Source organism: Lepidochelys kempii, chromosome 5, assembly GCF_965140265.1.
Source record: "Lepidochelys kempii isolate rLepKem1 chromosome 5, rLepKem1.hap2, whole genome shotgun sequence".
NCBI classification, from domain to species: Eukaryota; Metazoa; Chordata; order Testudines; family Cheloniidae; genus Lepidochelys; species Lepidochelys kempii.
In genome coordinates this window covers 87,476,616-87,489,120 of record NC_133260.1, presented here as the reverse complement: position 1 = coordinate 87,489,120, position 12,505 = coordinate 87,476,616, and the positions used below count along the sequence as shown (strand labels likewise).

General features: G+C 38.4%; 1 protein-coding gene across 6 annotated transcripts in view; it reads right to left on the bottom strand.

The window, feature by feature from the left end:
• The window catches only part of CNTNAP4 (contactin associated protein family member 4), a 310,896-nt gene that overhangs the window by 219,940 nt on the left and 78,451 nt on the right, over window positions 1-12,505 (bottom strand). For all 6 annotated transcript variants that reach the window (XM_073344935.1, XM_073344938.1, XM_073344940.1 and 3 more), the window contains one exon: window positions 1,311-1,504. In XM_073344935.1, coding sequence (XP_073201036.1) covers window positions 1,311-1,504 — 194 coding nt within the window. The remainder of the gene's footprint in view (window positions 1-1,310; window positions 1,505-12,505) is intronic.

Below are 12,505 nucleotides of genomic sequence, written 5' to 3'. Positions count from 1 at the left end.
AGCAATCACAACAATTAGCTTCCTTCATGGTGACCCAGTTCCAATATCTGCAACTACACTTAACAACCATGGGAAAGTTTGATGTTTCAGCTACAATGATCACCAATAAAATAGTTACCATCACTGACATTTAAAGTAGCTCTGTCAGGTTTCAGAATCAACACCTCAGTGTAGAGTTCAGGCAGTTTACACCTCTCAGATGTATGGTTTCAGTCTGTCCACAAACTCCAGAAGACAATACTGTAGCAGTTTGTGCTCATTTGCCATTTAGATTCCCCCCTTGTGAACATATAGACTAGAATAGATATTTGTTTTCTTATTATGAAAACACATGCTGGAGCCCAAGTATGTAGCAAATTCAAAAAGAAGATAATTATGCAACAACTTATGCTACTGCATAATCACATTATACCATACACAAGGCCTTGGCAATAATGGAATGAAAAGAGCACTTAAAATCAAAAAGTCAACAAAAATTAAAATGTATAAAATGAAATACATTTTAACATAATGTTTAATTAACCTTTGACACTCACTGCAGCAAGAAATTATTGAAGTGAAAGCATAGGAAATTGAAAAATGAATCAAACAAGGCAGGATACAATTGCAGTACAAGGAGTATCAATATTCTTGCTTCATTGCACAAATTAATAACCACTGAGGATCAAGAAAAGTTCCCCCCCTTTGTCGAGTATTGCAAAAATGCACATGTAACATGGACTCCAGACATCACCTCTGAGGCGCTAAGCATCGTCCACTATCATTGAGGTTGCTGGGATTGAGAGGCTGAGCATCTTTTAGGATGGTTTTCTAGGGGGTTGGGGCTCAAAACATCAGAAACCAGATTCAATAGATATTACCACCAAAAGTTTTTGTGCTTGCACTGTTTTGTTTTGTTTTGTTTTTAAAGTAATGGTTTCCATTTATTTTCGGGGTTTTTTTTTTAAATCTTAGACCATATTATCCAAAGAAATAAGAACAGTAAAATATTTTAACCACTTTAATACAATAAAAGTGACAGTGAAGGAAAATCACCACTCCACTGTACATAGCAACACAAAAAAGATTGTGCATTACCTTTTTATTCCTCAGATCACACCCTCTAGACTTTTTAATGGAATAATCTAAAAAAAATTATCTTGTAGAAAGTAAAATTAAGATTTATTTTTAGCTATTTATTTGGATAGCCCTTTCAAAGTAATTCTTTAAATTCTATTGCCCTGCTTGAGCTAGTAGGCTTGCAGCAGCATACATTGCACATGCTCCAATTTATCCACTGAAACTCAGTACCTATTATTAAAGAAACATACCCAAATGATTTCTTCTTGATGATACTGTTTCCAGTTCCTTCCACTGTCACTGAACATCAGGAGGTAGCTTGTTACCCAGTCCGAACTCCCATATCCACCTTGGGTAGCAACTGCAGTGATCTCAGTTCTCTCACCAAGATCAATCTGGAGCCACTGATATTTGTTGGACACAAGAGGAGACCAACCACCAGCTCCTTTGAGAGTAAAGGGGGAAAGAAAAGAAAAAAAGAATAGAATAAAAGTTGTAGAAAGATACAAATTATTAATTCATAATAGAAGTATAAAAAAGACTAATTAAATTCACACTACAGATGACCTAGAAATGATATATTCACTATTACCTGTGGGTGCCATTAAAAAAAAAAGGATTCCCTGAAACTGTTTGAATGGAGGAATCTGAGCAAAAAATACTAAGATACATTGTGATTTTGCTTTACTACTTTTTTTTTTCCCCATCATCCTGTATCCCTCTTTTGCAACGGACGTTTCAGTGTATGGTCTATGTTTGTTAATTATAATAATATTCTTCACTTAGACAATGTCTTCATGCCAAGGTCTCAAAACATTTTGACAAACCATAATTAATTTTGAAAAACCATAATTTACAAATCATAAATGCAAACCACAATAATGTTCCCACAAAGTAAATATTTATATGTCTATTTTTATGTTGGGTGAAGTGAGGTAAGCGTATGGAGGGACTTTATATGATTTTCCAAAGCCACCAATCAGAAAACAGCAGATTCAGGCATACAAACTAAGGTCCTGATCCTGCAAACACTTATGCACATTCTTAATCAGTAGGGCTACTGACAGGAGAAAAGTTAAGTATATACATAAGTGTTGCAGGATCAGGGCCTACATCTTGTACTCTATCAAGCAACTAGCACTCTTTGGACACTATATAAATAGTAGTAGTAATAATTCCTAAACAGAACATTTGATAAAAAAAGAGTTAAGTTTATAAGTGTGTTTCACTGAAATATACTAATAATCAAAATCAATATTATACTTTCAGCACCAATTTTCTACATCTTTTTAAAAGGACCCAAACAGAAAAAGGTGTGGAAATGACAGTTGGACCCAACCTGTTCTCTGTTATCAGTTTCTTCACGATCACCCAAACTGATTTACACAGCCTACCCCACCCTAAACACAAAGTGCAAAGAACAAATTATTAGTAAATTAATCTCATAAAATAGGAAATGGGACTTTATAATTGCCTATGAATTTATCAGGACCACTATTTTTATTTTTCCACATATTAGCATACAAAGTTATGATGTGGTGGGCAAAATTACGGGGGTGCAGTGACAGTGAATGAGGAAGGCTTATATTTTATTTTATTTAATACAGTCAGATAAAAAGAGCCACTTTCCCCAGACGCTAGACATCCTTGACAAATGTTTAAGCAACACACTACATAGCAGCAATTTCTACCATATGCAGCAGCAGCCAATATAACAGTTGAGAATAACAATATATGTGTTCATTTCCATAAGTTTTAACATTTATGGGGAGTTTAATGTGCACAATGTTTTGTAATAAAAGTGCATTATTGGGTTTTAGAGTTTGCAGGATTGTGACTCACAATCTCAACATTAACTCTTTTTAAATTACTTTTATTTTACAATTTTCCTTGTTTTTTTGAATGAGTCTTGAATATTTAAATCAGCTTGGTGTATATGCTCTGCAGGAAGAGAGCTCTGCTCTGGCCGATCATGGAGGGCACATCCATAATGCTATAACCCCCCGTTTACAATGCATTTATGTACTACTTCAACATAACAGCTTCCCTGGTTTAAACCCCTTATGGTAAAATTTAAAAACCTAGTTGCCTAATATTAGTCTATTAAACAGATGCTTCTATCTAGGCACCTTAATTAGGATTTAGAAGTATAAATAAGAGCACAGGTGGCAAAATCAGGGCCTAAATATGTCACTATAGTACTGTGCTTTGAATATGATTACAATTCAGCATTTATAGACTGGCTGGTTTCTCTGTTTTTATTTATTTATGTTTTTTCTTCTCAATTTCTCCATCACTTCTGTATTATCTTACAATTAGGTGACATCTTTTTTCATTTAAAAATGTACTCAATTATCAACAAACAGCTTGAGAAGTGGGGTAAGAAAAATTCAGCAGCCACATGACGGTATGCTGCCACTATACTAATATTGAGTCACCACACCATGCCACATAGATGGAAGCATGAACTGTTGGAACACCAAATGCTAGATTCTCTTCTGTGCCAGAGACCTACTTCTCACAGACACTGGGAGAAGGCAGAAGGGGGGATGGTTACTTCTCCCTAATTTTCAGGACTAGCCACAGACCTAACACAGTTTAGAGCTGCTGCTTGGCTTCTCCAAGTTGTGCTATTGGTATAGAGTCCTTAATATACCTTACACCGGAGGAGAATAAGTATAGCAGAGCTTCACCACACTCTGTCCTCACCCCACCCTATGTCCTTTGACATGCCCATCATTGCAGGGAATGGGGCACAGGCACAGCACATAACTGTGGCACACCTGTTCCAGCAGGAAAACCGCACTGACAGAGGAATTCTCTACTGGTCTTTTGTGGCCAGATATGACCCCTTTGTAGTACCTGAGTTGCACAAAGGGACTATAACTGCACAGAGAAACTGGCCTTGAATCTCCCTGTTAATCACAAGAAGTGATGCATTTATATAGTGGAATCACGTAAAGATGACTACAGTGACTACCAATAGCATGCTTGTTCAAATAAGTAGAGAATTCATTTTTTAAGTGTCAGGACTACTAAAGAGAAATGATCATGATCACATCTGCAGAAGTATCCATAGTACAAACACAGTTTTTACAGGAGCAATTCTATAGTTCTGTCATTTATCAAATTTTCCCTTAAGCAGATACCTCTCAATTACATCAAAGGGAAACATTATACAATGTCCAGTAAAGTGATCAGCAAGCAAAGAAGGGATCATTTGCATAAGATACATATATAGTCCATGAAAATGGAATTGTAAAAAAGCATCTGTACAATAGTTTAAAAGAACAAATGCAATTGCATAAGTTTTGTCTCATTGTTCCAATAAGATTAAAAAAAAAAAAGTCAACCTCTGCATTGCATGTAAGCTTTCCAGAAACTCAAAGCACTCTTTGTGAAATCACAGAGATAGGTTTTATAACAATCATTAATTATTATGAATGAGTTGTTTTGTTATTAATTGACAATCAAAAATATTTCATTACATAAAAAAACAGCTCTTTACTAAGTCAACTAAGGCCAAGTGCCTCTCACATCCACCACAGTTTACGACAAAAAAGCCACTGAGTTGAGAGAAATGTCTGTTTTGTTTGAAAATAAATGTTTGGAGGTTTGTTCAGTATTTATTTGAAATTTCCTGGGCTGTAACACTTTGTTATGTTTTTATAATAATCTATTCTGCTGGTATTTCAAGTTGCTGGCCACAGGTTCTGTAGATCAAACTCACTGTACCTCTAAAATTACATCAAGCAAATCAGGGTCTTCCTTCATTTAGCTCATGTGAAGACTAATTCATGTTTCCAGGATTCTTGAAGCACTGGCCACATAGGATAACAAATGTAAATTATGGTAAACAATCAATCATCTGTGAGTCGCCAGTTTGAATCTGGGCACATCAGCAGTAACTGAATTTGGGGTTAAATCATGTCCTTTAGGAAAAACACCAAATAACAGCTAAAAAACTCTATGTAATTAAAGTTGTAGGGTTTCCTATGAGGTGGACAGTGTTGAATTTAGAGTTATGACCTTAACCAGTGCATGCATGCCTCTAAACCCATTGGCTCAATGTCTCCCATGTTACTCCATGGGCATCCTGACCCGACACCAACCACTATTGCTTTCTGAGCAGCTATAACCCCCTTCGTTCCACACCTACAAATTTCCTATGTTCTGCTTCATTAAAAAAAACACAGTAAAATTAACACTTATTGGCACGCACACTGGCAATCTCAAGAGACAGATCAAGGACTGTCATGATCTCCTTAGGACAGGAATAAGGTTTATTTTGTGGAACAGCGTGGTGGCATTTACACTGTAATGTAAAGGGTTAATAGCTCCAGTACCTTGGCCTGAAGCAAAGTCTTTGAATGTGTGTTCCTTAGTGCTTGGTAAATAGGCAGGCAAATAAGGAGCCAAAAAGTTAGGGAATAGAGGTTAAGAATATCAATGTGAACATGGAACTCCGTAACTCCAATAAAGGAACATTTAAATTTCACTAATTTGTGCAGTAATCTTTGTTATGTGCCTGGCCCAGCAACCTCAATTCAGGTATTTCCTAATTTTTGAGTTGTTGAATTTGCAACTTTAATAAATGTTCGTCTAAAATAGCTTTTTTGTTTCTCATATTTATATAAGACATATATTTTGTTTCAATCATTTAACTTTTGTTATATTTCCCACAGCCTTCCTTTGAGTGGGGGATGGGAAGGAGGCATTTTCCCCCCGCTCATGAACAAACTCCCCTGAAAAATACAGAGCACTGGTTTGCGTTGTTCTGAATTAGAAGCCCTAGGCAGGTTGCTGTTGTCTCCAATCACCTCCTGAACACTTTGTCAGAAGAGATGTCTAATACAATCTTCTTTATTACCCATTGTCCCTTGCTGCAATTGTCTCTGTTGGGATTATCTGCACAGAGCGTGCCTGAGGGATCTACAGTGAGGTTTCAAAAGCAAACATAACACAAGTCCTCTTTATGGGTAACATGTCTGACAGAAGTGGTGCAAATATCTAATAATCCTGAATGGGTACCTACTTGTAGTATTAATTACAACTATGAAAAATCCCTATAATATTTATTGTGCGCTGAAAGCTGGGATTCTCATTAAATTTGCAATTTTAGCCCAATGTGAAAAGCTACCATTCCTTCCACCTCTTACGCCCAAACCCTTTCCTTTATAAATCTGTGTTTTACCATTTTGCTTTAGCAGCACTTTGTCTTTTGGAGCCACTTGACAGGCTAATGGAGTGTCCCCTGCTTTGTACTCTTCTGCCCATCAGTCTGCCAGGGTCTACAATGTGGTCAAACACCACACAATTCCCATCAGCCAGCTGTTGGTACTTACTGAGTTCCAAACACCTATGCAACACTTACATATAAACCTGCTAACTAAGATATAGGATATAAACATTTTAAAATGACTCCTTTTTGAACATTTTTAGATAAGTCTAATTCTTTTTAGAATACCCCCAGCAAACAAATTTCTGAAATGTGACAGTTAAATATTGAGACTCATTTGCACAATTATAAAATCTAAGAAATGGACCATTTTCAACAGTTATTAATATGCAGACATTGAATCATGAACTCTCATTCATTACCATTTCTGTCAATTTCTGCAATGTTTGTCATCTAATATTATTTGTAAAGTTAATTTGATGTAAAAATGTGTTCTACGTTGAACTTCATGGCATGCAATACATTTTGCACTATTTTTTAAATAGAGAATGTATTGTGCAATGTAATTTTGCAGGATAAGCCACATTAAAGGATCAGACAGAAAATTGTCTTCATCATCAAAAGAACCTACTTACAGCTCAATCAGTTATTTGAACACCCATTTCAGTTGCTGAGCCATAAGCAAGGGCCATGCCTGCAGCTTGTCACTAAACCCTGGGGAAGTTCACAGGAGGGGAGTGCTCTTTTTAAAGCATGCAGGAGAAGAGCTCTCCCTCTGTGCATCTCCTATAGCATGAGGAATGTAAGCTACTCAACTATCCTGCCAGCAGCCCCCTTAGCCCCTGCCTTCCCATCGTCTAGTTCACTGCGGCCCCTCACCACTACCCTATGCAGGTTTTGACTTCTGAACACATACATTTTAGATGCATATCTTTTATATGTATAATTTCAGAAAGCATAACAATTACATGTTTAAAACATTATAAATAGAACAGCATAAGTATGAACAACTTAAGTGAACATAAGAAACCTGGAAGGGGCTGAGAAGAAGAGCCAGGCAGTTGGAGGCAGAAGGTGCTCTTTAGGATTTAGAACAGATGCAGATCTTGAGAGTGGAGCTGCCCAGGGAATTAGTAAAACAATCATATTCACTGTGTTTAAAACTTTACATTCCCAGCAGAGAAAGTATGAAATGATGATTGAGCTTTCTCACCTGGCCTCACAGCTTGTCAGGCTGCCCCACTCCTGCTGCTTCATGTGAAAAGCTTTTCAAAGTATAGAACAGAAACTGGAGCACTGATTAACGTTTATTTCAGGTGTGCTACCCCATTATTTTTCATACTGCTATACTACTTCCTTTTGCTGCCTTGGTGTGTAAATTAAACCAATTTACAGCAGCTGACTGCAATGTATCCTTGCTCACACCAGTTTATCAGTACATAACTTACATCATCTTTTATGTCACCGCTTAATGTGGTCACATAGTATATATGTCTTTTCTCTGGTTAACAAAGCAGCATATTTCTCATATGGAGAAATCCATGGAAGTTGATTTTACACTGAATTCAATAGTTAAACCAGGGATGAATTTGGCTCCACATGCTACAACAAATTTTCTTGATAAAACCTACTGGTAATTGTGATTTAATGTGCTTAGAAAAGTTCATTTCATGAGTTAAATGAAATTAAGTAGCTAGCAATGTCAGTGGAGATAAAACAATGCCAAAACATACGGAGAAGTAAATACCTTGTTTTGCTTTTCCTCAGGCTAAATAACAGAATCATACTTTAAATAAATTAAATGTTCATACAACTGCAACCATACTTGTAAGCAAACTAACTAAGCAAGAGTTTATAGAGTTGTCTACCGAACAGCAGGAGCCTGTATGCTTGCACTAAGATAGTAGATCACTTTTAGGACTCAAAAATTATTTTATTGAGCAGATATTAACTCTGTTTAAAGATATGAGACATAATAAGATCAAAAGGAAACTGCAGCAATTCCAAAAACAGCAAATGGACACTGAACAGTGACACTGAGCTTTTTAAAAACTGTATCTAAGGTCTATATCTAATCACCACTTGAATGACCTTAATGTTTTTGCCTCTGCAGTCTTATCCTATAGTTATGTTGGGGGTTGGGAGAAAACTCATTGGAGTTGGTGGGCATAACAACTGCCTTCCATTCATGCTAAATTAAATACACCTTTGATTAGTTCAAGATTCAGAATTATGTAGGTAGAGGGGTTTCACTATGGGCTGAATGTAACATGGGGTGGGAGATTGATTTTGATTGTAGCTGTGTGTCAGTATGTGTGTGTGGAAGAGGGGATATAACCACTATAGAACCAGACAGAGAAGGAGCAAAGAAGCTCCAAAGGCCCCCAGAGAAGCACTCATAGTGTGGCCATGAGAAACAAGCCTAGAGAGAGTTCTGTGCTTTTGATGGCTCAAAGAGGATTGGAGCTGTGACCAAAGAAACTATATCCTGTTGTTTTATTTCTCCCACATTCAGGGAAATAGGACCGTATGTGCATTCTCTGTAATTAAACAGACTTGCATCAAACAAATCTTCATTACCTAGTAGCTGGGAGACATGAGTACAGGAAGGCACATGTGTACAAGTAAACAGAGCCATTTACAACCAATTGTCCTAGTTAATGGGAGCCATCAAGATTCCAAGCCGCCATTAATGGCCCACACTTTGCATAATTACAATAGGACCTCAGAGTAATAGTTCATATTTCTAGTTTCAGTTACAAGTATGATACATTCATACAAATAGGATGAACATATTCAGTAGGTTTTTACCTTTGTAATGATGCCTTACAAGAGACCTTTTGCATGAAGCATATTCCAGTTACATCATATTCACATTCATAAAGCATATGGAGTGCAACCTCACAGAAAGCATGCCTTTGACCTACATGAACGTGAACAGATATCTCCAGGTGCCTGAACCCCAGTTATAACAGTTACATTTACACTCCATTTGGAGAGCCTTTGAACAGAGATGGACTGACCCTGTTTTAATACTTATACTCTACAAAAAGTTTGGAGAAATTGCAGATAAGTTTGGTCCGTTGTAGGTAATAACTTAAAGAGGCTTCCTGAGAAGTATGGAGCCAAACCTCCCGCAATGTGAATAAGGAACCAACATGGAACTTCTCCTCTGGCAAGAAAGATTCACAGCTGTGGAGTTCATCAGGGCTCTAAGAAATATCATTTGTGCTCTGTTGAAAATGGATTTTGATTTGTATATGTGAAGCCACATGGACTTGACATGACAGCTGAATCAACACATCTAATGCTGTATGTGCTCTGTTTGACCAGTCATCTAGACACAGGAAGATACCTTGACAACAAAGAAAAATGGTTATGACACCAGGCATTTAGTGAAAATCCTCATTGCCACAGAAAAACTATTGGATAGCACACAACATTGGTTGAGATCTTTTCATACACAAGAGGTATATCGTTGGGAGATGTACAAATTGAGATTTGCTGCTTGGAGATGAAAGCAAATGACAAGCAGCTCCCACTAGTAGAAGGAAAGTATTTTGGGAAGAATCCTGGCTTCCTAGAAGTTGAGAAAAGCTCTACGTCTAGTAACAGAAGGGAGTGGACATTCTCTTTTATTCTTTCAGGAGCTGATCTAAAGGAGTCATATTTTGCCAGTACTGCTTTATAGCTGGCAACACTCAACCACAGAGGAAAATGCCAGAAGCTGTCAAAGCACTGTAGCCTACAGAGATTCCTCATAGGTACTCACAACAAATGAAGAGTTCAAAGGTCATTTGAACAATGCAGAACATAGGGATGCCCCAACCATGCACTTTTCCTCCAGATACGCCCTCTACCCCAGGGCCAGTAAGAGAGCTGGGCAAAGACGTCAGTTCAGTAGCCCAACATCACCAGAGGATTCCTGCACTGTACAAGTGGGATCAACCATGATTCAGGTCACTTTGTACTTGTGACCCAATGCAAAACAAATGCAGCATGACCAAGAGTCGAGCCACTGATTTTAGACTGAGTAGAAAAAAGAAACAAATATTTTTATTTCACTTCCCATTTTGGGTTGTCAGACTCATGCTCAGCATGTCAAGAATTTAAATTTCTAAAAAGTGGCAACATTAGTCTTACTAGAACAAAAGTGAAAGTTACTAATAAACATGTACAACAAGTATCATTTACTATGTCAAATCTCAGTTAAGATGTTTCAGAGCCATTTTCAATCTAACTCAAGATGATAGCACGGCACTGGGAAATGATACTTGTAATCAGAGGGCCAATTCACCTTTCACCTACCCCTTGAAGTCAGTTGCATGAATGTAGCTAACCTTATTTTGGTCGCAATCTTCTGTGTTGACAGTTATTCAGATGTGTCCCATTTTGCTTTCCATCTTCTGAAGCCTTTGAAGACATTTTTTTTCAATCAATCATTATTTAAATGTATTCCAGTGGGCTATTTCATAACACAGTGGCTGACACGATGCATCAAAAGGACAGCTAGTTGGCAACAATTCAAAGAATTATCAAAGCCACTATTCTTTTTTCAGCTTTTCTATCAGCATAACACTGTAAAGCAATATGGACCGACTGCCTACACTAGATGGCTCCTTTTGCATTATACGGGAATACACTATACCATAGTTATACAGTTTGATACAATTAATAGTATACTCTGCACTTTACAAGTAATTACAAAAAAAGTAAGATATGCCAAACAAATACCTCACAGTTTTAAGACATTTTATAACAGTTTGTGAAGACAATTACTATGAAACTGATTCATGTCTACTAACCTGCTAAGCCTTATCCCCAGGGACGGCAAGTGTTTGCTGAGATTCTGCCAGAGCAGGGCACTTTTAAACCTCATCAGTTTCTCCCGGGGACCCACTGGTAGACGCTACTTTGGTAATATACCAATTTGGTGCACCCTTTAGCTGCACCTAATGCCCAGCCAGCCCTGCATGTTTTTGCTCTTGTGCTGATCAGCGGCAGATGAACTTCTTTTGAGCACATATTCTGACTTCTTTCCAGAGCTGAATGTAGAACAGATTAAATTTTGGGAGCTTGCCTCATTCATAATAAATCAGTGCGAGACAGTTTGTTTACCTTGACCGTGTGCAGACATGGCCATCCACAGCTCCCAGTGGTCATGGTTCACCATTCCTGGCCAATGGGAGCTACAGGAAGCGGCAGCCAGCACCTTCCTGTGGCCCACGCCATTTCCCGCAGCTCCTATTGGCCAGGAACAGCGAACGACAGCCACTGGGAGCTGCGGGCAGCCGTGCCTGCAGACAGTCAATGTAAACAAACTGTCTCGCAGCCTGCCATCGGATTACCCAGACGGGCTGCAGGTTGCCCACCACTGAAGTAAATTGTATAACTGATGTCAAACTCATGGGGGTAACTGTGCTTTTAATCCCATTGTAGCCCCCACGAGAGCACCCTCACTCAGATCTCAGGCTTCTGCTGTAACCTGTCTTGGGGTGACAACTTGTATTCCTCTCCCTTCCTCCAGACTGGGGATTTAGGCTGAAATTTCCTCCTGTAATCGTTCCCTCACTGTGATCACCTTAGCAAGTCTGAGTGGAGTTCACTGGCTGTCCTGTTATTTCCCAGGGACAATGACAGCGTTTACCAGTGACCGGTCAGCCTTCACAAAGCATAGAATGTATTTAGAACAAAATAATTACAGATGTTGGAGACCCCAGGGCATGGCCACTAGTTAAGTTGAGGGGATGGAAGGCCATAAGGGTCGAGGAAGTCTCCCTGCTGAAGGCCTAAGGGCTTCTTCTCAACCCCCCTTAATAGAATTCAGGCCTGGCTGGTTTGAGTAAGGTTTGCTGACGCCAAGTTAAAGATAAAAGGAGAGACAGCTACAAGGCCAGACAGAATGTGCTGGTTGTTTAAGTTGCTAGGAATGCTTGTTAGAGGTTGCAGGAAATAAATATTGTTGTAACCCATATAAGGAAGGCAGAGTATTTGTGTAAAGTTTTGATTGGCTGATGTGTAGTGCAGTCGCATTAAGGAATATAAAAGTGTGTGTAATGACCTGCTCTGAGGTGCAGGATTTGAGATTCTATTCTCCCTGTACCTTGTTTGCAGCTGCAAATAAACTTTTCTGCTTCTCCACCCCGTTGTGATTATTGAGTGACGCACACCGGGTAACGAACCCCTGCTGTTGTTTTGCCTCTGGGCACTGGGTGCCGGCAACACAGAGAAAATAAATCTTGAAAGCAAGCAACAGCTTATCTGCAC